This window comes from Falco naumanni, chromosome 7 (genome assembly GCF_017639655.2).
Source record: "Falco naumanni isolate bFalNau1 chromosome 7, bFalNau1.pat, whole genome shotgun sequence".
Classification (NCBI taxonomy): domain Eukaryota; kingdom Metazoa; phylum Chordata; class Aves; order Falconiformes; family Falconidae; genus Falco; species Falco naumanni.
Genome location: NC_054060.1, coordinates 45,577,402 through 45,602,003, shown reverse-complemented (window position 1 = coordinate 45,602,003; position 24,602 = coordinate 45,577,402). Strand labels below are relative to the sequence as shown.

The 24,602-nt window shown below is 39.8% G+C and overlaps 1 protein-coding gene across 1 annotated transcript in view; it reads left to right on the top strand.

Moving 5' to 3' along the window:
- The first annotated feature begins 233 nt into the window (after nucleotides 1-233).
- Nucleotides 234-24,602, top strand: part of EXT2 (exostosin glycosyltransferase 2) — an 80,216-nt gene continuing 55,847 nt past the window's right edge. The window contains exons 1-7 of the mRNA XM_040600493.1: nucleotides 234-375; nucleotides 2,336-2,895; nucleotides 3,071-3,160; nucleotides 8,093-8,209; nucleotides 11,667-11,862; nucleotides 15,252-15,391; nucleotides 16,261-16,354. Coding sequence (XP_040456427.1) covers nucleotides 2,360-2,895; nucleotides 3,071-3,160; nucleotides 8,093-8,209; nucleotides 11,667-11,862; nucleotides 15,252-15,391; nucleotides 16,261-16,354 — 1,173 coding nt within the window. The 5' untranslated portion in view covers nucleotides 234-375; nucleotides 2,336-2,359. The remainder of the gene's footprint in view (nucleotides 376-2,335; nucleotides 2,896-3,070; nucleotides 3,161-8,092; nucleotides 8,210-11,666; nucleotides 11,863-15,251; nucleotides 15,392-16,260; nucleotides 16,355-24,602) is intronic.

Sequence of the window (24,602 nt, the reverse complement as noted above, 5' to 3'; positions counted from 1 at the left end):
CCAAAACCGGGCCAAACGCACCGGCAGGCTCAGCGGGGCGTCAAACTCCCGCACCTGGCGGCTGTGGGCGGGGCTCTGGCCCGCCCCGCCTCAGGCCCCCCGCCCCGCCCCGCCCCGCCCCGGGCCGGCCCCCGCCCTGCAGCCCGCCCTCCCGCCGCGCGGGGGCGCGCTTCGCGGAGGCGCGGCAGGACACCCACGCTCTTTCGGCTCCGGCGGGCCGCGCGCGTGCGCACGCCGGCCGTTCCTGCCAGGCCGGGAGGCGGCGGTGCCCGGCGGCGGGGAGTGACGGTGGCGGCGGCCGGGCGAGCCCCGCTCCGTGGGGCCGCCAGCGAGCTGGCGGCGCGGGCGGTGGGGCCCGAGCGACTGCGGGCAGAGGTGAGTCTGGGCGGCGGCGGGGGCGCGGCCCGCCTTGGGCTGTGGCGGGCGTTGCCGGCAGCCCCGGCCGTGCCCCGCTCCGGCGGGCCGTGCCTCCCGGGCCTGGCCGCGGCTCCTAAGGTGACCGTGCCGCCGGTGGGCAGGGAAAGCGGGAGGCGGGGACGCCGCGGCGGGCAGGGGCCCGGCTGTGTGCCGACAGTGCCGGGCAGCGCGGCCCCGGGGGGCCTGGGCCCTCCGCAGGCGGTTGTCACCGCCCGCTGCCCTGCGGCCCTGCGCCTTTCTGCCACCGTCCTGGCTGCTGCGTCTGACTCCTGTCTAATAGTCCACACGCGAGCAGGTCTTGTCTTGTGCCAGCAGGTTGCCCAAGTGGGTTGGGGGCCGTGTCAAAGCGATTAAACGTTTCCTTGGGTGGAGAGTGACGCTTCATCGTGGCTTTTTCCCCCCTGGCTTAGGTCTGGACAGCACTGATGGGTGACTCAAATGCTGGCTGTGAATGTGTAATGTTTGTCATAACGCAGGTGGCTGAGGCGCTGTATCGGAAAGGAGGAATAACGTGGTTAATGGTCAGAAGGCTGTGGAAAGTATTTAGTTATAAAGTGAATGGTAGTGCAGCATTCTGGCATCCGCCCTGATAACAGCAGCATGCATGTATGGTCTTGTACAGGAGGCTTCTCGGTTTCCATCTCCAGAATCAGAATGTGAATGTAAATTGGTGAGAACCACTGTTAAAAGTGGAATATTAGCATCTGAGGTTATTTTTGTGCTGCTGTGTGTAAGCGCAGTCATTTCATGCATGAGCCACTCTATCCTAACAGTCTTGTTAAGCCCTGCCAAATGAACATAACCCAATTTGTTATAAAGACCATTTAATGCCTTCTTGATACTTTTGTTCATGTTTGTTGTCTGCCGTACAATTGAGTGTCAGACTTTGTTTTCTCACAAAGGAAAATAACATCCCATTTGTCCAAAAGGAAAACACATAATTGTACCATCTATATTCTTCTTCAGGGAGAACATGCTTACTACATTTAAGAAGGTCCCACTGTGGAGAGTTCATGTTGATTTTATTCATTATGGAAGTTTTAGTTGAAAACATAAACAGTTTTCTGCATGCAACAAGTAGCTGGTTCTTCAGTCTGTAGTTAATATAAATTGCCTCTTGCTGGAACTAGAATTCTGTGTGTAAAAACTTGTAAGACACATCGAAGGTGACAGTAGTCGTGTGAGTTGGTTTGTGATAGTTTTTATTACATCGTGTTTTTAACTACAAGTGTTGGTCAGACTACAGTGAGCTATTATTTAAATGCTTTTCTTAGTGTGAGTGCAGTGTCAGCTCATAGAACACGTTATTTCCCTCAAAGGCATACTGACAGAGGTGACATTTATTCCTTTTTCTTGCCAGAAGTAGTTCAGCATCATTCCAGTCAGATATGGTGGGGCTCCTGTAAAATTCGGTTTGAAGGCACCTTTACCTTAGGAGCAGTATCATGTTCGTAAGTTCTGCATGATGTCCTGCTGTAAGCCCTTTGTAGTGTATCAAGGCTGTTTCTCTTCACGTGTAGATGTGTGGTTTATTTTTTTCTTAGTATTCCCTATGAATACACTTAGATGTAGATGGAGTGGTACCCGTGAGGACTCACCACTTCTGTGGTGCCTGAGATTTCTTCCTCCCTTTGCTGCCCAAGCTGTGTGCTTTTCTGACTTGTGACTGTTAACTGGCCAACATCATTCCTTTACAGCCAGGCCTAGCAGGTCAGCCTCATGTTGTCCTTGCCCAGTGGCACTCCCAGTTGGCATTTTGCATTCTGGTGGGATGTATGAGCATCTGAAGAATTTTTACTGTAATCTGCCAAGGCAAAGAACCTGTCTTGAAAGGGTTAACTGGATGTTTCTCTGCATTGTGGCAATCATGTATCTCTTCCAGAGTTAATCCTAAAACTTCTCTCTTTCTGTTTTATAGAGACAAGAGGTAATTGATTCCATTATGTGTGCGTCAGCCAAATATAACACCCGGGGTCCAGCCCTCATCCCAAGGATGAAAACCAAGCATCGCGTCTACTACATCACTCTCTTTTCCATAGTTCTGCTTGGTCTAATTGCCACAGGAATGTTCCAGTTCTGGCCTCACTCCATTGAGTCGTCCAGTGACTGGACTGTTGAAAAACGCAGTGTCCATGATGTGCCTGTGGTCAAGCTTCCTGCTGATAGCCCCATTCCTGAGCGGGGAGACCTCAGCTGCAGGATGCACACCTGCTTCGATGTCTATCGATGTGGCTTCAATCCCAAAAACAAAATTAAGGTATACATCTACTCACTGAAAAAGTATGTGGATGAATTCGGGACATCGGTGAGCAACACCATTTCCAGGGAATACAATGAGCTGCTGACTGCTATTTCAGACAGTGAATTCTACACTGATGATGTCAACCGGGCCTGCCTTTTTGTGCCATCTATAGATGTCCTCAATCAAAACACACTCCGTATCAAGGAGACAGCTCAGGCTTTGGCACAGTTACCCAGGTACTTACTGAAACTACAGTGTGTGAATTTAAAGAACACAAAGTGGAAAAAGCTAAGGCTAATGCAGGAGGGGAGGCTGCTGTGAGTCAATGGCAGAGCTAGGCTTTGACAGAACCTATCATCCGTATGCAGAGAACACCTTTCTAATTGTTGTCTGTTTCTTCTTTTGCCTTAGGTGGGATCGAGGCACAAATCACTTGCTCTTCAATATGCTGCCTGGAGGGCCACCGGATTATAACACTGCCCTAGATGTTCCTAGAGATAGGTATGTGTTTTGCTATGTTTGAATGCACAGATCTGGGTTTAAATGCCATTGAAGAAGCAACAAGTTCGGAAGTGCAGCCAATAGCAAAAGATGTGCTCCTTAACCTTTACAAAGCTGGAGTATAACTTCCTCCCCTGTCAAAAAACAGGAGAGAAGTGCCTGTCTTGTATAGGACAAGTGTTTGCTCCTGAAATTTGACAGTTTAGCTTCATCTTATATGGGATGTGGCTGACAGCATTTGCTCTTAACTGTTGGGCATGCTGTAAGGAAGGAGAATGTTGAGGTTAGAACCTGTATCTTGTGTGAACACTTTACAGAATGTCACATTTGATGTATATCAGAAGTTCAAAGATGATTGCAGCTGCGACTTTCTGATAGAAGTCAGGTGCTTCAGGGCATTTTAAAGCAGCTGCGCTACTTGACAAAACTATGGTGTATTTCAATAGTTTTTTGTCTTAACAATTACACTATATTAGTAATCAGACAAATGCTCTTAATTATTCTCTGAAAAGTTTGGTTTGAAAGTATTTGCCAGAAATTTAAAAGGCGTGAATCTTGAGCTCAATTTTCACTTGCAGAATAGTTTACTTCTGGAAGAGGAAAAGAGGTTGTCAGGCAAAGAAACAGGAGTAAGATGAACTTACTTAACTTTAGGTACTGTAACTAGATATGTTTCTACTAGATTAGCCTATGTGTGCTTAGTTCTGCTGAGTTACATCCAGTATAACCAGTCCCTCTCTTGAAGGTCAAGATTAATGTTCATCTCAGGCAATAAACCTTGCCTGAGATACAGGAACTTTGCTAAGACGATTGTGTATGGAGTGTATCTTTATTTCTTTGCACCAAACACGATTTAAAACATCCTTCTAATGCCAGAACAGAATTTTTTTTCTGGACATGTTCAAAAAGTTAAGTTTATTCATTGTAATCGTATCACTAACTGTGAAGTAAGGCTTTAGTTTTTTATTTCTGTGTATGAAGTGTTATATGCACGTGGGTTAGCCTGAAGAGGGCAGTCAAGCATCATTCCTGCGTGACTAAACCTGTTATCTGTTAGTAAATAATTGTATTTGTTATCTTCAAATTTATACTTCTTAAGGGGAATTTTCATTTGACAATGCTCTGTTTAATGGAATGGACTTCTTGGGGCCTGCAGATTTGTGGATGTGTGTGTCTATTGAAGATGTAGATTTATTAATTGAATGCAAGAGATTTCTTACACTGCATAATTTTTTACTTTTTTTTTTTTACTTTTTTGTGTCACATGTCCATTTATATTTGGCCTTACATGTCTTGGCATAGTATGCAGGAAATGTGTTATTTTGGTATGTGTTTGTTCTACATGTTTGTCATGTTAACATGGAAAGCAGAACAATTTGAATAAAAACAAATGGGTTTTGGCATACAGCTGTTGTTGTAGCTTGCCAAACTGACTTACCGTGCAGCTGTACGATCACTAGCTGTAATACATAAGAGAGGCAATAACAGAGAAAAGGTGGGACAGAGAAAAGGTGGAAACTCCTTTCTGTAGGTAGCCAACAGGCTGTATTCAGTGTAGTATAGAACCTGTATTGCAGGTCACAGGTGAGAAGACAAGGGATCTGTGAAGAAATCAGCAGTATGGACCTAGTCCTGGAAGGGCCCGAGTACTGCAGTACGAGGTTACAGTATGATTTTGGAGACTTCTGGAGATCTTAGTTCATATTTAACAGAAGAAACAACCTGGTGTGAAGGACAGTTGTTTGTAGTATCACAGGGTGAGAGGCTACAGGCCAAAATAAAGGTATGGTTTCGAATGACTGGTCTGAACTGTACCAGTACAACTCCAGAAAGACTGGATTTGTGGAATTTTGTGGATTATACAGGTAATATTTGTGAAGTTTGCTCAGGGAGCATGGCCTGCCTTCTCTATTCAGCACATATCTGAGATCATACATAGCTGAGTAGTAGTGGATCATGATGTTTGATAGAATTGTGTTCTATTGATTTGCTGCAGAATATTAATCCAGGTAAAATAAAATCTTATTCACAAAGGGGAATTCAGTTATATGATATTTTTGCATTTTGAAAAGTCTTTAGCTAAGTTACCTCACTAAGGCATTGTTTGTTCATTGAATCTTTAAAGTCAGTTTTCAGAGGCAGTGTAAAAGCGCTGTCAAAGATTGAAGTCTGCCTTGTGGGCATGAAGGCTATGTTGCTGGGATTAGCTGCTATAACATGTAATCTGACATAAAACTTAAAAAATAAGCTCTTTATTATTTATTAATAAGTGCTATTGAATTCCGTACAATAATGAGCGTAAGAAGATTTCTTTTGCAAAGTTACTCTGTAGCTGTAGAATTGAACATATGAACTAAGATACTTTTTTATTCTGTTTCAGTTGATGAATTGTGTTTCAGTGACTTGTGAAGTTTGGCAGAAAGCTGATGGTGATGGCAGCTGGGCAGAAATGTTTAGAGTACAGACCAGATGGGTCACTTCCTGGAGAGAAATAAGCATCAATATCTGAAAAGTGGTGAAAAGTTGCTCAGAAACAGGCTCATTCCTCACTGATCAGTGCAATTTAAATAATATTTGTCTTGACTACATTAGGAGTTAATATCTCTACTCCCTTAGTGCACCACACAATGAAAATCTGAATGGAATTATTTAACTGGTGTTGGTTCCCTGTGGGTTTATTTAGGTAAAAGTCTGCATGACACACACCTGCTTTCTCAAGGCTGACGAGGTGCTGTCATGTTTTCACCGGATCCAATTAAAACAATCTGGTTGTAGTTTCCCAGTTAGGGGGGGTTAAAAAAAGAGGAGGGGAATATGAAGTGCAAGAACAGCAACGCCCAAGCCAATTTTTTCTCCCTGCTTGTAACTGAGTTAAGACATGGATAAGACATGGAAAAGACATGGAACACGTACCTTCAAGGGTAAGACCTAGTCATAGCAGCATTGTATGTGTCACCAAAAAGGGGGGCATTGGGAAGAAATCTAAAATAATCACTTAATCTGGAACATAAATTCTCACTCAGCACGTACTTGATTTGTCATCTCATTCTTGAGTTGGCTGATTTCTGCTCCTGCCATGGTTTGTGTTCTGAGTGAAGAGCAGTAAAGGGCAAGTTGTTTTGATTTTGTGATTGTCATCAAGCTGAAATGCATCTCTAATCCACATCCTCTAATCCAGAGCCTGGGATTTTCAAAGAGCTTCTTAAATGACATTTATGATCGCTTGCTTGACTAATTGGGTAAAGTCACATTTATGGCAAAGTGTGATCCTGATGTTTGAAGACAGAACAATGGTGCTGCAGGTCAGAGCAGGAAGTGAAGTATCCTATGGGACATCTGATGGTGGTTGGAACAGGCAGAACATACTAGTGTTTATCTGGGGTGTCATGTTCTGATGGCAAAAAATGATGAGTCTTGGATGATAATTAAGTATAATGATAATCTGTTGTATGACATCTGTGGAAAAACTGCTTCTCCAAACACTATACTAAGGATTTCATTCAGTGATATCTGAAAACAAGAACATCAGCTAATGGATTGTCAGTGCCTCTTCCAGTCTCATCTTGACTTTTTATTCTGATGTGTCTGTTCTAATTACTGATGAGACATGTGCCTGCTCCGATCTGAACTGTGACATGTGCAGGCTTGTGATAAAAAGGCTTTTGGCTGTAATCATAGCTGTTACAATAGGGACAGCTCCTCAAGATCCTTTCTGTAGTGCCTGGTGTAGTGGTGTTCTGCTTCTTTCCACAGAGAAGGAGAGGAACTGGAATTGGGGAAATACTTTTCTCCAGACTACTTTGTCTGGTACCTTAAGCAGACCTAGTATCCCTAGGACAATTTAAAGTGTAGCACACCCTCCTGTTTGGTGACAAAGGACTGGAAGTTTGATCAGCTGTTTGAGAAGTCCCACTAAAGAAGCTGAATCTGAGCTTCTTTTGGAAATAGGATTGCATGTTCATGGTGCCACCTGGTCACTGGAGATGAAATGGCAACTGAAAAGCTGATGTCCTCTGCTAGCATTTTTCAAAGAAGCCTAATTTGGGACAGGAGATAGTAACAAGCCTGTGTTTTCTGGCATTGTGAATCATGCATTGCTTTCTTCTGTACACATTGTTCTCTTATGTCTCTTAAAGCTATTTTGTGTAGCAAAAGGTTGTCCCATCTAGGAAAAGTCACAGTCAATCAAGGTCATCCTGTTGGGAGGCTGAATTACGTGTTAATTTATCAGTCTTCGACGATTCCTGTGCTCTCTAGCAGGTTGCAAGCAGCCTCTACTTTGGAAGTTATTTTCATGGCATACAGGATTCTTGTCACATTTTCTGTTTATAGCATTTTTTTGTGTAATATAAAATGAAATAAATTTCGCTAGTTTGAATGACCACTTTGAAAATACAGTTGGAAATAACTCCCATTTTATTATCCAGCCTGAGAAGTCCAGAGTCACTGTAAGCTGCCAAAATGTTATGCTATTGGACCTAGACTTGCATCTGAAATATAGTTTGTCTCTAACAATTCAAGAGCTGTTTTATTGCCGACGTTGAGGAATACGTTAACTACTATAAATAATTAAGAATGTATTTCTTTAAATTAAAATTGACTTAGGACATGTAAGCTTGCAAACATGCAAAATTATCATAATGACAGCAAAAGATTAAATTTCCCTGTATTAATGCAAAAATGGTCCATTCCTTGGTGATCATACGCAATTGTAAGCATCCCTTTGATGAGTATATCCAATCTAGCAGTAAGCCCAGTTCACAAAAACTAAAGTGAACCAAAAAAACTGCATGAAAAACACCACTGACAAAAGCTGAGGGAAAAACTTACCTCAAAGCATGCATCTTTTTGATATTCTGGTAATGAAAATTGGTAAATTGTGCTCTGAGTTTGAATGGTATACTGTTTAAGTTACTTTCTTGTATTTTTCAGAGCTCTTCTGGCTGGTGGAGGCTTCTCCACATGGACTTACCGGCAAGGCTATGATGTCAGTATTCCTGTTTACAGCCCGCTGTCAGGTGAAGTGGATCTGCCAGAAAGAGGACCAGGGTAAAGCAATTCCCATGAATTTGGCGAAGTACATTCGATGTCATGTTTAATATTGAAGCTGATAAAATATAAATATAGCTGTTAACTTGTTTGGCTTGGGCAGTTTTTAAAGAGTTGCTTTTAATAGCTCTTGCTATTAAAATATATGATTCCAATGCTAATGGCCTTGGCTAATCTGCCAATGTGTGGTTTACCTATGAACTGATGATATTTTTGGAGTGATTCTGTTTTTCCCACTCTAGAAACTGAACTGTCCAATATGACAGCCTGATAGTGTTTCTGGTAGAATTAGATTCAATATTTCCAGTCAGCTGACAAGTTATTTCAGATATAAATAAGAGTAGTTGTTAGATGTTTGGTTTCTTTAAGGTATAAGTAAAACAGGGCAGTAGTTCAAAGCAATATAGATTCCCTAATAAATGAATGCTTCAGACAATTTATTTTAGGATACTTAAAAGCAAAGTGTACTAGGAAAAGATCGCTATTGCAATGATGCTATACTTCCGTTGTGGCTTTGAAGAGAAGGAAGGGATCATGGGGATCAACACACACGAGTGCCTCAGTATCAGCCAGTGCAAACTTTGAATGAGTAATAGGAGAATAGGAGCAAGAATGTGATCTTTACCTCTGTATGTCTTGCGGATACATTCTTTGTAAATCAGTTTAGATGTTTTGGTGTTCTGAAGTCCTTTCAAAAAGACATTGAGAGTTTGCAACAGGAGAAGCCTGTAAATACAGCTATGAAGGGAAGAAGTTCTTACAGAATGTATCTTGAGGAGGTTAGTATGGTTAGCTCATGAAAAAGAAGAAAGAGAGCCGATTTGATTATGGGAATAGTTACACCCAGAGTTTAGAGTACTGATCTCTTTTTCTTTTTTAAAGTAATATAGTAAGACACAAACACATACAATGCCCCCAACCTTGGGAGTGAGACAAGTGGGAAATAAAGCACTAATTTTAACAAGGAATGTAATTAGCTATTAAAATGAGCTACGCTGAGAAGTGGTCATTTCTCTAATCCATTCATGTCTTCAGAACAAGAATAGGTAGAAGTCTGGAAGACATGTTTTAATTGATCGTGGAAGACTGCTCTTTGAATATTTCATAAGCTTCCTAATTACACAGCTGAAAACATTTCACTGTAGCATATAACAGAGGCCTTACCTTTGTTAGGGTTTAATAGATGGTCTGACTGAGGCAATGGGGGTAAATGACATGTCCACTGTTTATGGAGATCAAGTTTAGAAATGCAGAAACTTTAGGTCCTTTTTTCTGACAACATCCTGGAAAGAATATGAATTATTAAAGTTAAAAACTGTGATTGAAAGGGTGCTGCCACTACTGGACACGAAAAGTTAGTGCACTTTGGCTTCAATTGTCTTCTCCTCTGGTACTAGCAATGCTGTTGCTCAGGGCTGCTCCAAGATATGCAGTCAATTACAGGACAAACTCATGCAGCAGTGGTTTGCTTTGCTCACACCCTTTATGTTCACACTTGTGATGCTCCTGGACTAGGTCAGTAGTGGGGCATCTGGTTGCATCCCAATTGATTCTTTATAGATCTCAAGTATTACAGTCTGACACAGAGTGAAAGCATGTCTTGTATTTCTGTGTGGAAAGCATGAACGTGATGATAGGCTTCAGCATGTATAGAACCGATTGTAAAGAGATACGCAGTCATATTGTTCGTATCCATGTAGTCAGCTAAATGCTATGTCTGGTTTTAGGCTGGGTAAGAGAAACTGTTATGTGGGAGCTGATGTAATGTATGAGTCTGTGTTTGGTGAAGGTGTTGGAGCTTCCATGTTCTCAAACTTGGCTTTTTTTTTTTGTGAGGAACAGACTGTAGCCTCTGGAGTACCATCTAGTGGGCAGTGAGCATTAGTAATTGAAACACGTTCACAGGTTCAGTTGCTTTTTGCAGGATAACTGTGGCAAGGGAACGATGCTCAGAGTTCAGGCTTGCTTGGGATAAATCATTACGTTCCACTGTACTGTTATTTCCTGGGAGCTGGGGCGTACTTTCTTTTGTAGCAAGATTTGATAGCTAGATTTTGAGTGTCATGATGACAGTTTCAAGGCAAAATTTGGTTTTAAACGTATACACAAACAAACCTGCATAATTTTTAACAGGTTATAGGCATTTATTATCACTCATCTGCGTCAGTATTTCCTTTTCTTTTGAAGCAAATCCTTTTTTATTCCTCTTACAGAGCTGGGCTAAAGGGGTTTGAGTTACTCTCCTTTTTAGTTGGATTGTTTAAAATGTTTTAAATCCATCTCTGCTAGAAATATATATTCTGTAGAGATGCTGGTAACAAGTTGGTAGCAGCTGGAGACTTGGGAAAAAGAGTATTTTAAAAAAAAATCTATGCAAGTCTCATCTGTTAATTGGAGCAACTAAAGTGACCAGCATGAAAATGAGTGGAGGTGAGAAGAGCAGCAGGAGCGGTCTGACTTTATAAAGTGTGTTTTTGTATGTGTTTTCAGAGCTGTAAATTAAAGATAGCATCACGTGGAGTAGAACTGGAATTCTAAGTGCAGGCCTCATGTTTCCTGTGTTCTTTTGGCAGCATGAGGGCAGGCGCTCGCTGTGTGTTCCTTTCAGTGGGGAGCTGTAGAGCAGTCTGACTTAACTGACACGTTTAAAAAGGAAATCAAAGCAGATGAGAATGAGTATAACAATTATATGACATGCTATTTTCCAATATCAGCATAACTTTTTAAAGCAGTGAGCACTTAATTTGAGACTGTATTCCCGTGTGTTTTACCTCCAAAGTTAATTAGCATCTTGAAACACTTCAGTATTAAGGCACATCTTAAATATTCACATTTTTGGAATATGGTAGGAGTTGAAAGTGAATGGGATAATGGACCTTCAACTTTGTCCTGGAAATGTTGCCTTTATGTTGCCCAAAAGAGAGAAAGCCAAATCACAGCTAATGAAATGAGCTTGTCCTGTTACTGCTGTCACCGTATCAAGGCTGAAAAAGAGTTGTCAGTTCAGCATCTTTTTTCAGTTAAAATTGATGAGAAAATACATGGGAGAATAAACTAGCAGCAGCTTTATGTGTGTTATCTACTTTGTTATGGTAGACAAGCAGCAAACAAAACAGACAATCCTGGCATCAGTAGCAAGCTGTTTTAATATGTAGCTAAATAATGCTTATTTCAGTTTATAATAGAGCTTATAATGCAAGTGCCTGTTCTAATGTAATAAGCATTCTTTCCAAGTGCAGATTTATTCAAAGTTGTAAATAATGCTGAACCACTTACTGTCCAAGATTTAATTATATTGCATCATTACACTTCCCAGCCTTGTTTGAACATACAGTCTTGGCAGTGTGTCCGCATAGTTAATCTTGCTCTGCTTTTCCAGGATGGAAGGGAGTGTGTTCTAGAGCATCTTGGAAGTAAACTCACAGTGCTGTCAGGTAACCTTGCTGTGGTTTTTCAGTCCTCGCAGGTATTTCATTCTGTCATCTCAAATGGCTCTGCACCCAGAATACCGATCTGAGTTGGAAGCTCTTCAAGCTGAAAATGGGGAATCAGTGCTGATCCTAGACAAATGTACAAACTTGTCAGATGGGGTCCCTGCTGTTCGCAAACGCTGTCACAAGAATCAAGTCTTTGATTATCCTCAGGTGCTTCAGGTAAGGCTGTCTGTCCTGCAAGCTTCTCTTCCCCTTGGTTACTGTCAGCTGTGGAGCTCTTCCTGTTTAGCCCTGCTGACGTACTTCCTTATATTTAGTTAACTTGATGGCTACGTTTTGAAACTGCATAATTTGTTATGTTAGCTTGGATGTTATATCTTAATTTTACTCTTATTAAGAGGGCAAAGAACTGTGAACTCAAACTGATATACACGCTATGCTATAGTTTTAAAACACTGCTTGTGTATAACAGCTTCATAAGATTGGTCCTGGTGGGCTTCTAGTAACACACGACAATGTTGTGTAAACTTAAAAAATGATATGAAGATACTGCCAAATACAGCAGCAATGGGAGGAGAAACTTTTGGAGGCCAGACAAAATTGCTCATGTTAAAATTGGGGAAGAATATTGGAACCTACACCCTCCAGAATAACTGGCAAAATGACCTTCAACAGGCATGAGTTTGGAATTGTTTTCTTACATATGACAATCCAGGCCTTGCTAGATGAAGCTTGGAACAGGGGATGGCTTTGTCAATTGGGAAGAAGATGAAAATGAACTTTAAAGAGCTTATGCATAGATTTATTTGGGGGCAAAAGAGAGTGCTACATTTAAGGAGAGTTGGTCAGATTATATTTTTTGTAAGCAGTTTAGTAGTTATCCATACAGATAATTCTGTAGGGTTTATAACAGACTAAGCTAGAAGACTTGTCAGCAAGCAGCTACGAAAATATCTAGGTGAAATATGGTTCATGGCCTTGGCCCAACTTCCAAAGGCCTTTTGATGTGTCACTGAAGATAAAACTAGATGGTGTTCTCAGAGCCCTGTGTCTCTTAGCAGTTCACTAACAGGGAGGTGCTTTGGCATGTAGTGTGGTGAAGTGAGTTATGCCATAGGCCACTGTGCTCTGTCTGTGGCCACCAGCACATAATCTGTCTTTGAACTTCAGCAAATGATGATAAAATAACAAACAAGCTGAGGAAAGGCAAAGTTTCCACCCCTCCTGTTATGTTTTGGAGGAAATATGTTTAAAATTCCTTCTGGAGGAGGGGGAGAGGGAGGAAGAGGTCACCTTGAGTCCTAAACTTTCAGCCAAAAGGGAAAAAAACCCACCCAAACTTATTTGCTTTATTTCTGTAAATACAGACTGGATTGCTCGAGGAGTGCAAGTCAGGGAACCTGTATCTATATCTTGCTATATATGATTTTATAACTCAGAAGAGGGCTGGCACATGCCGAGATTGTTAAAATACTTTCCTTTGCAGAGCCCTGCATCTCCCTTTGGAATGTCTGGCCGATAACAGTGGTGATGCGAGGGGATGTATTTATAGTAACCTTTGTCTAGACAGGAAAAATGGTTATCTGGGCAGATGAGCATGTGTGTCCACATCTGGAGTTTTGTTTTTTTCCTCTCCCAGACCTTACTGGTGTACTAGAGTCTTACACCTGCTGCTGTGTGATCTAGTGAGTCAGTGTTAAAAGGTGTGCTCCTTCTCTCAGCTTCTTCCATTTCCGCATCCTTCTTTTCCTTCTCCTCTTCTCTGAGAGTGGGGGAAGGGGGACTGCAATGACAGTTCATCCTTTCCAGTGCTGCCTTTACAGACTTCTTACTAGACAGGCTCTTGGGCTTCTGGGTTTCTAATGCTTCCTGTTTCCAGTCCTCTCTTGGATGAGGTTTTCAAGACTTTTAGTACTTTATGGGCATGAATGCAGGTCTTACAATTGCATTAAGAAACCAGTGAAGAGCCAGAAAACCGCCTTGTATTTTCTAGTTCCATTTTGATGTTTTGCTGCCCTGCTGAGCCTCCTGGCTCCTTTTCCTCAGGCCACAGAACACAAGCTGGAAAGATGTTTTCTTATCTGTGGGAGCCTCTGTATCAACTTTATAATTTTTTTCTTAGACTTAGGGATACTGACTTGGGATTTTTCCTTGTTTGTGTAGTTGAACTCTACAAGCATTTGTTTTGTGATCTTGAATCTGTAGCAAGATTCCTCAGTGGCAGTGAGATCTAAAGTCCCTGTTTACAGGGTGAGTGCAGCATAGTCAGGAAATCTTCTCTGTTGCAGTTTAAACTCATGGCTTTTTGCCTTGTGTGTTGTGGACATGTGAGTAGATTATGTTCTTCCTTTTTGCAAAATTTTTTATATCTTTTAAGTTCCCTTTAGCAATCTTCCTCCTGCCCTCACCCCTTCAGAATACATAATATTGATATAGTCAGTCTTTCATTGTAGATCATACTTTCAAGGTAAGTAATCATCCTTTTTTTTTTTTTTTTTTTTATCCTGAAAGTGCATTGCCCAAGACTGAACACACTTCTCTGTCTGAGGTCTTTTATTACTGAGAAGAGCAATTACTTCACGTGTCATAGATTGTACTTCTTTTTTGCATTCTAATACAACCTGTGGGTGTAGCATTTTGTTTTTTCAACAGAAAAACATTGCTGACATACGAATACCCTTTCTTTTCGTGTTCTTTTGTAGGAAATGTCCTTTTCTGCAAAATGCAAAACCTAGGCAATTACTTCATGCTTTATATTTGTGCAGTTGTTTATTTTTATCTAAGTGTTGAGCCCTGTATGTATTGATATATTTTTTAGTCAATTTATCCATATAATGTCAAACTCTTAATTCCATTATCCATTATGCTTGCTAATCCTGTAAGATCATAGATATTGTCAGATCTAGTAGGTATGGTCTTAATTCTGCTACTCGGTTAACCAAAGGACACATTGAATACTGTTGCACCTAGGAAGGATTATTTGGCCCATCACTGTTTTACCTGTGAGCCACTGCTAACTGCTTTATACTTAGAGTTCTGTATCTATAACTTATGTAGCTATAAAGCCTATGAGGGCTTTATCTAGCCCATGTTTTCTTAATTTGCCTATGAAAATGCTATCGAAGATGGCAAATGCCTTTTAAAGCTGAGATTTAAAGTCTCTTACTTCACTGCTGTCTGTAGAGCTGGATTGCTAAGAAAATTAGATTGGCTACATACAGTTTGTACTCAATTAGTTCATGTTGGTTGTTGCTCATCTTGTTATGCCAAACTTTCAAAATGTTTATTTTAGTCTTCCCCATGAATTTTCTCAATTAGAAATCTGAAGTTCGGTCATTAAAATAAAGCATAGTCCTATTAGCTGATTTGTCATCTCTCCATTTAAGACATTTTTGAGCCTGTAGAAGATAAAGTTGGGTAATTATTTCGAACTAGCTAATAATGCAGGAAACACTGGTTGCACAGAACAAGTCTGTTTTCCTTTTGACTTGTTTTTTTGTGAGGGGGAGGGCAGGAAAGCATAATGCATATATACTTACACAAGTAATACAAACGTAACATTTCCTTTTTTTCCCCTCATCTGTGCCTTGGATACCATTTGTTGACAGGAGTCTACGTTTTGTGTAGTTCTACGTGGAGCCCGTCTGGGACAGGCTGTGCTAAGTGATGTTCTTCAAGCTGGTTGTGTCCCAGTCATCATTGCTGATTCCTACATTTTACCTTTCTCTGAGGTTCTGGACTGGAAGAGGTCTGTACTCTCACTGTTGTACATCAGACCACTGCATAAGAGACTTCATTGCATTCAGTGATTTGAATAAAATCTGTGTGATCAGTCAAGTGTACTGGGGGTTACAGGGAATAGAATACAGACTATGATACGTGCAGTCTTTGCCTTTGATATATTATGCATCAAGAATAAGAGAGGAAAACAAATGAAGCAGAGATGACAAAACATTTGATTATCCTGTAGCCAATTGTATTTTTTCTAAAAGGGACTTGCTTTATTATCTTGTGCTTGAATTCAGTGAGGACTGGTCTGCCTTCAAGCTCTTTTAAGGAAAATATATACTAAAAATTGCATCATGTAAATGTTAAATTCTTTATATTGTATCATGATTCCTAAGTTCATCTGAGACTGAAAGGCATAATTATTTTGTAGCTGAATACACTGTATTAAGAGCTTAGATTATTTTTCCATGCATACAGTATGCCCAGTTACGTGATCTTGGGATAATATGTACAAAGATTACTCGTTTTTATACATTGCACTGTATATGCTATTAGTGTTTGGTCACTCCAAAAATCTCAGCTGACAGCAAGTCAGTGGGAATCCAGAGAAGAGAGTTCAGGATTTCTGGTCTCTGTCCCTACCATATTTATTGAATTGTTTGTATGGATCAGTCCACAGACTTTTGTGGCATTATCTGTGGGCAGACAGGCTAGTGTTGTGAAAGAACTGCTGCAGAATTAATTAATTACATTGAGAGAAGACTGCTTGTTTCTGCTAATATCTGCTGAATGTGCCTTACTAGAACAGGGTAAGATTTGGGTTGGAAAAGCAGCTCACATCTTTTAAGACATTTCTTCTTGTCTTACCACTTGTTTTGTTTCTTATAGGGCCTCTGTTGTTATCCCTGAAGAAAAGATGCCTGAAATGTACAGTATTCTGCAAAGTGTCCCCCAGCGACAAATTGAAGAGATGCAAAGACAGGTAAAATAATGCACTGTCTTTATTTTCCGTTATTTATGGTTGCAGTGTATGTTCATGCACCTGCCTTACTATGAAATCTGTTGGCATGCAGAAGCCTCCATTGTACTCTCATGTTAATATTTTGGTTATTTGACCATCTACTTTCTTTTCAATGTTGTGTGTCTACCCATCACTGGTGCAGCTAAATGTGTTGAACAGCACCTGTTGATCAGTACTACATTACCCATCAGGTCAGGAAGTTAAGAGTATTGCATGTGATTGAGATTGCAGAAGAACCCTTCAGTTACTCGGGATGGATTTTCTCCAACCTACTATGTTAATGTACCTGCTGTTGTGTAATATAGGTTCTTTAGCATCATCAGTGGTCAATGCCTCCCCATCCTGGGTTGCGGCAAATCTCCTGAAATGTGAAATTGAGGTTTTTAACTATCTGCTTTTTCACGTAAAGATTGTGTGGTATTTGCTGTGAGTGGAGATGGCCAGTTCCTATCAAACTTCTCTTTCATTAATTTCACTTTTTCTTGTGTCCCCTGTGCTTTCTTAATGCACCCTGGGATGGAAGCTGTCCCTGAATGCAGGTGTACTGCCTACTCTTATATATTAACATATTTCTGATGAAATCACAGTGTATATTTTTTTTCTTTTTTTCTACATGGTACTTAAATTTTATTAAAGAAGTCTGTATCTCAAGAGAAGCTTTGGTTTGTAGATGAATTTTAATGCCTGAAAATGTGAGGGAAGCATTAAGTCCAAAATACTTTCAACTAAGTTGACAGTTCCTGAGAGGGAAATTTTACTTATTTGGTGACTGGAAGAGCTGAGATCACGATCTGTCCAAACTTGTGAATGAAGTCGCTGTTGGCTGGGTATATAGTCAAAAGGAAACCTCTTCTAGTTTACTCCAGGTGATAGAAATTCATATTTATTAGCTTTGCCATTATGGACAGTATCATCATCAGTTGCTTTAATTGTACAGCTTGCACATGAAGTGTAAGCTGAGGACTGTTAGCTGTGTGAGGATTTTCATGAAGTGTGAAGAGTTTTATTGTCAGATTCAGGGATGGGATTCAGCCATGTTGTTCTTTTGGTGGCTGGAATATATAGATGAACATTTTTGGGCCTGCGAAGAAGGCGTTGTGCTATATGGTAAACTTGTACCTAGGACCTTTCATTCTTGTCACCTTGTTGTACTTGAGCATATATTGTTACGAGGTAGGAAGATAATGTTCTTATTGTTTATCCCAATGAGGAACTGAGGCATAGAGAAAGCAAAAGCTGGGTATGTAGGGAAAAACTATCTCATCTCAGCTGACTTTTAAAGGTGCATGGGATTTCTGTGGTCAGATATCTGCAAGAATTGTGAAGACATGTTTCTGAAACTCCCTTACCCAACTTTAGTGACAGTCATCTTTTGTATGGTCCTTGTGAAAAATGAGCCAAGGCACCGTTTTTCAGGGTGTAGCCTACAACACTCTAGTTACTTCTACCTAGACAGTGTTAAAAGCTCCACAGTGTATTAATACTGGATATGTGTGGAGAAGAGACTCTCAAATTTAGCAGTAAATACCTTTTCATACAGGAATTCTGTTGCCAGCTTCATTCTCTGTACAGAGAATCTGCAAGTATTACAGCGGCCATCAGAGGTCTCCTTTCTCTTTAGCGCCTTCACACAAATGAACTTTTTTGCTCGGGCCCATTGGCAAAACCAGTTGCCACCGGGGATGGCAGTTGAAAAAAGTAGCTTTACTGTTACAGCTCCTAGAAACATAATTTTGCTTTATTTTCTTTTTTTCTCTGACGTGAATGAAGAGATGTTAACACTAGGGAGTTTTGGCTAATAAAGCTTTAAAACTGACATTAATAGTCTGTTAAAGTGTGCGTTGATTTTCTTGTTGTCCATTTTACTAATATTATAAAATAATCATTTCAGGATAGTGTTGTCTTTCTGTGGAGAATGCACTTGACGTTGTAAACAGCTTAAACAGTTATTTTAATGTGTGAAGTCAGGAAACAACACTAGTATGTAAAAAAAAAAACCCAAAAAAACCCAACAAACCAGCCCAAAGAAACAAACTAAAAAAGCCTAAACATTCCAATGAAGCATACTGAGAACAATCCCCTCAATTCATATTATCTATACGTTATCTCTGTTATCTGTAACTCCATAAAATTAAGTTAAAATAGAAGATATTTTAATACCCAGAATGTAATTCTAGTCTGTGTCTGAATTTTGTTGGGTTATAAATGGTTTGCGGTAGTCATTGCCACTGGGTTCAAAGCATCACTGAACATATTGGAAACTGTGATTCTATTGACTGACGGTGGGAAGCATGTTTTTCTAAAGCTTTCTCTCACGTCGTGATACTTTTTCTGAGGATATAGTCATGTATTTTGCTATTAAGAGCATCAAAATGAAATCACGAGCCCTTTTTCTCTTGTCTTTGAGAATTTATTTCTGTCTGCATATTGAGGTTACTTAAACATCTTATCTATACATTTCACATCCTGTCAACCTTACTTACAAGGTCAAGTCCTAATGTAAGTATCCGTGAAATTCTTCTGCTTATACATGCTTCTATGTTCTAGCTACCTGATGTGGTGAAAAAGAACTTATTGACTGATACCATGTGGACAGTCAGTAACCTGATTGCTTTTCCTCATTAATAAATATGCACTAATGTTCCACCTGTGCTACAGATTTTTGTATCCTTCCTCATCATCAGTCTCACAGTAGGGAGCAGTTGCACCCTTTCCTTGCTTCTTTTGATCTAAATGGTTTGGGAAAGTATCTTAGGAGTTTTTGGCTAGACAAAATGTCTTCCCAGTTTTTTTCATTATCTTCACTGCAGCAACAATATACAGGAATTAATGAATAAATATTTACAAAATAAGGCTAAAGCGATGATAGAAGAGAGAATTTGAAGTTGAAATTAACCTTTTGAGGAAGCTGGTGCTAAGGGCAGTTCAGAAGCAGAGTGAATTTATCATAAGTGCTCTCATTTGTTTGACAGGCAAGGAATTCCTAAAAGGAAACTGAACTAATACTTGTTTATAGAATGAATGTGCAGATGATCTGGAGTGATTTATATATGTTTTCAGATGTGATCTATAGCAGCTGATTATTCTGATTAGCCATGGAAGGACAACGAAAACTTCAAAATATTCTGGTTTTGCAAGTAACCCATATTTCTCAACAATATTTAAACTACTTTATTTTGCTGCTTCAACTTCAAGGGTTAATAATGCTTGATACACAATATTTTGATATTTATTTTTTGTCAAGTGGAAGGGGACTGACTGAAGCTAGTCTTGCAGTATGTTTGGGTTTTTCCAGTCCGTTTTAATTTTTACCAAGCATTGTTTGTATCAAGGTGGAAACAAAGGTAGGTAGTTTACAATGGTCATGTTCTTTCTTGTTTTTACATTGTGAAGCACTTGGAGTTTGATATGTTACAAAAAGATTGGTCTACAACTGATGTTAAAATGAGGAAAAAGTGATTGTTCAAAGAGCTTTTATTAAAATTGATACAAAAATTGTTATACAGCATCTCTTTGTTTCCTTTGCAGTTAGGATGTGTTTAGGTTTTATTTAAAAAACTGGTTTTGTTGCACGTAAAATTTCACCAGGGCAAACAATACATTTTTCATAGACTTGTAAAACATGCTTTGCCAGTGCCTGCCAACTAACTTATTTTTTTCAGTAAATTCAGAAACTAGTTGACATGTTCTGACATATAAGTGTGGTTGAGATCATAATCTTTTCAGCCAAACAGAACAAATCCTTGCTCTAAATTTCTCTTGGTTTTTAGTAGGATAAAGCATGCATTCATCATGCCTATCAGACTTTCTGGGTCTGATAACCTTTGTAGGGTGGGAGCCTTGCTGTCCAACTGCTTTGGTTTCAGTGGTTGTCTTAATTATGACATTTTTATACTTAGTTGGAAAACCTCATAATTAAAAAACTTGTTATTGTAAATGTTAGCTTGCCAGTTTTCTTTGATTAGGTACTCTTTTTGTAGTATTTTATAGCAGTTGATTCTCTGGAGATCATGGATCAAGGTTGAAATATATACATATACACCAACATACATATAACATTTTTTTCAAGTTGGAAGAGATTGTCTGCTTTTTATGAATAAAATTTTATTTATGCTTAGTTTTTGCTTTGTTTTTGGAAATACTTGTAGCCATACATCAGCTGGAGAAGAGAGGAAGGCTTTTAAAGGGAAATCATCCCATTAAAAATATATATGAACCCATATTTGGAAATATTTTCTTATAGTTTGTACACTGATCGTGAGCATCACACAATACTTCATGAAGAGGATGAAATACAGGTGCTTTAGTTTTGGAGTCATCATCTCCTAGGATCTATGGCTGGTATGACCTGTGCTGTGATTTCCTATAATACAACTTCATTTTGCTCAGTTGTTTTTTCAGACAGTACATGGTATAAACCAGGAAAGAGATTTATTGGTTTGAGCAGAGCTGGAGTGTGGGAAATCAGAATTAATTTCTAACTGTCCTGCATTATACCTGATTGTGCTGAGATCTCTAGAGATTAGCCATAGTAACTTACACTTACTGTTCAAACTTGCAGAACATTTTGCCCTACATCATTCGTGGTTCAGTTTCCTGACTTTCCTCAAAGAAGGAAATAGTTTCTGTCCTCATAGCTTAGTCTATACTGTTGTGAAAAATTGTTAACTTATTTTCAATACTACATGTACAGCCTATGTCTGTGAGAACTGGAGAGTACCATATGATAGCTCTTACAAACTCCAACATACTGACCATCAAAAAGAGTCTCTGCTAGTTGAGCTGCTAAAATTAATAGCAGTCTGGATGAAAATCTGCATCCCTGGGATTGCTGTCTTGTCCATTTTCTACAGTAATGTTGTCATTCTCATTTTCTTTGAAGCTTCTTTGAACCATCCCCCTCTCAAAATACTTCCATATGGAGTCTGAAACACAGGCAGAAGTGCCCAGAGGCAAATCGATAAGCAGCTCAGCTGCACTGCTGCTAATCCAGCAGACTTGGTGCTGCATCCTTATGCTTTCATTTTCTCTGCACCACAAACCAGCACTCAGGTAATAGCAGAGTTCTAAAATTGGAGGGGCAAGAAACAGAAGTAAATGTAATAGACCTATGTGACAGAGAGTGAAATGTGAAATTAGAAATTTTGTTTTGCTCTTGAAGAACAGTGATCTAGGTAAAGGGAAAAAAAATAAAACAAAACTTTTCTGGTATCTGTTTATCCCATGCCATGCCTTGTATGGTTTCTGTCTCAAGAGTTTTTCTAACATCTACTTTGAAAGCCTTTTAATTTCTAGAAAAGTGTTTCACCACTGTAGTTGATATGTAAATGTCTTTAACTTATATGAAAGTTTTCCTCAACTTATATCTAAGCCTCTGTGCCTTTTCTCCCTTCTTTTTGTGAGATGAATCTATCTAAATATATAGATATTTTGTAAATGTTTTTCCTCACTAAATATCAACATACTTGGAAATCTTTTAACAGAGATAGGCTCCTTAAGGCATAGACCCAAAATATGAAAGTACTATGCAATGGAAATAGAAGAGTTATTCCTCTGTTTATTTAGGCATTCTTTCTCACTGAATGTATTTTAGGTAAGGAGTTTATTTTCAAATAAAGGCTTTGTGTGCCTGTTCCGTTTTTGAACTTCTAACACTTCCCACCTCACAAAAAGTAAAACTTTTGAATCAATATCTAGTCTGGAACCAGAGTAGATGACACTGCACTCTAATGGTACAAGATTGAAGAGCTAGTGTTCTTGAGTGCAGGAATTCTTTTTGTCCTGGTTTCCTATGGTAATAAGGGTATGATCAAATACAATGTGCATCCTGACTTCTAATTTCTGTTACTGCCCAATTTCAACCAAACTTACAAAGAGGTGGAAATGCTGGAGATAAGAGATTCCATAAAATTAGATGGCTATGTAGAAAGTAAGCACCCCAGAATGGCCTGGCTTTTTAAGGGAAAATTGGCAGCTCAAGCTAACAGTGATAGAAAAACACCTTATGACTGATCCTGCTTTGGGAAAAGTTTTATTTGAAACTGATGCATCTTAGGCCAAAGGAATTCAGGTACAGCATGACCAAATGAGAAAATGGCAAATGAAATTCAGTATATAAAGAAAGTGGTATATATGTGATTTAAAACAGCCTTCTCATAGGCAGTGATGGCCTCTCAGCTAGCTGCACTCACTTGGAAAAGAGTTCTTAGAGCCGTAATAAATAATTCTGTAAAAATGTTAATTCCATTGTCAGTTGTGTTCAAAAAAATTAGTATAAAGAATTTTTTAGAAAAGAGGTAGAGAACCAAATGGAAAATACTGTGTAAATCTGTTGTATGTTAGCACCCTGAATGCAGTCTGTAGTTATGGTTCTCCCATCTTGAAAAGGATATAGTAGAACAAGGGTGATGAAAAGTTTCATGAGAGGAGTGATTAAATAGCCTAACACTCTTCATTTTGAAAATGAATGATTGGGTATAAGATGTGGACCAAGAATATAATACAGAACTATAAAATAAGAGGGTCATGAACAAGGTAAGCTGTACATTGTCAGATACAATTGCATTTGATGTTTCCTAGGACTTTTGTTATTGGAAATGTGGTCTAAAACAATAAAGGAGGAGATGATCTTTTCTCAGAACTAGTAGGTAGTCTGTAGGACTCGCTGCTTCAGCATTTTGTGTGAGTTGAAGGGTTTTTATTGGCAGAAAGGGTGACTGAAGAATTCCAGAGAAGGAAAATCTGTCAGAGATAAATGCAAAGATACACCCTCTGGCTTACAAGTCCTCAAGCTGCAGACTTCTGGAAGCTGGCAAGTACTTTGGGGACGTGGTGGCTTATGCTTGCTGTGTCTATGTGTGGGAGTTCCTAAGGTACCTGTTGCAGAGCATTGTCAGAGACAGAATACAGAGCAGAGGGTCATTTGGTCAGACCTGGTGCGGTTGCAGTGGTGCAACTTCAGGACTCAAGTTTGCAGGAGACCTTGGTATTGTAATGCCTTGTGGAATATAACCTTGTGGGATCATCAGTGGTTTTTTAAATGGCATCTTAACTTCACTGGCTGCCAGACACTTCAGTGAGAGAATATGGACTTGTGATACATAGTTTCCTCCTTTGTATGAATGGATAATTGATGTTCTGGAGGCCCCACAAGATACTTTCTCAGATAGCAACCACCCAGCATTCTTGCTTTTTATTAACTAAAGTTTTAGATAATCACAACCTCTTGTCTTTTCAGCTGTGCGGACAATTAAAAGCTAAAAAAGGCTGTAAATGCAATTTTAAAAGTCTGAATAGAAAACACGTAGTTTGCAGTGTTTGTTCCCACAGTGAGAATACTTGCTATTGTAGTTTTTCTAGTGCATGTCTCATGTGCCTCAGCTCTGACCTGAAGAAATTCAGACTCCAGGTCAAACAGAGCTGAAGACACATGCATAAATCAATGACTTGTTTTAGTGCCACGTTAAAACAACATGAGTGGCTGGCTCTTCTGACCCCTCCTCCCTTTCATTTAATGTGCTTCTTTGGCTCTTCTTTAAAGAGGGCTCTGTAGAGTAATTTCAACTCTTATCAGCTTGCTGACAGCTATATGAGCCTTTCTGCTGGCTCCAGGCAATCACTGCAGGCGTGTGAAACATCCCATTCTTACAGTGAAAGGGTCCTGGATAGAGTTAAAGCAAATGGCGGGGTGGGGGGTGTTCCAGTGGGTGGTGCAGCTCACACAGGAGATGGATTTAGTTCTTATTAGCCAATTAAACAGAACTTCATTTCAATATCTGGACACTGGAAGCTCATGGAGAGTAGTTAGAATTTTACAAGTCTTTTTCATGAGAATATTCAACTTCCAGCTGCAGTTCTTACCCTGACAGAGGACAGCTTCTGTCTCGGGGTTCTTTAGACCCATCATTATCAAATTTAAATGAACTTTCATCTGTCTGCCATTTTGTAGCATTTTAAGGAGTGTGATTGGAGAGGCTAACCCTGCTTTAATCCTCCCAGAGTGATTCAGCGGAGCTCTGGGTCCCCCATAAATGTCAGGCCTGGACAATTTGCCATCTTATCAGATGCAGTGAAGTTAGTTCCAGCCCTCTCACCCCTCCCCCAGAGGAAAGATTTGTTGCTGCAAACAGCAAAGAAAGAGAAAACTTTTTCCTGGCTTGCTGCCAGGATCACCATGGGAGTTGTAGAATCCTTGGCATTTATATATGAG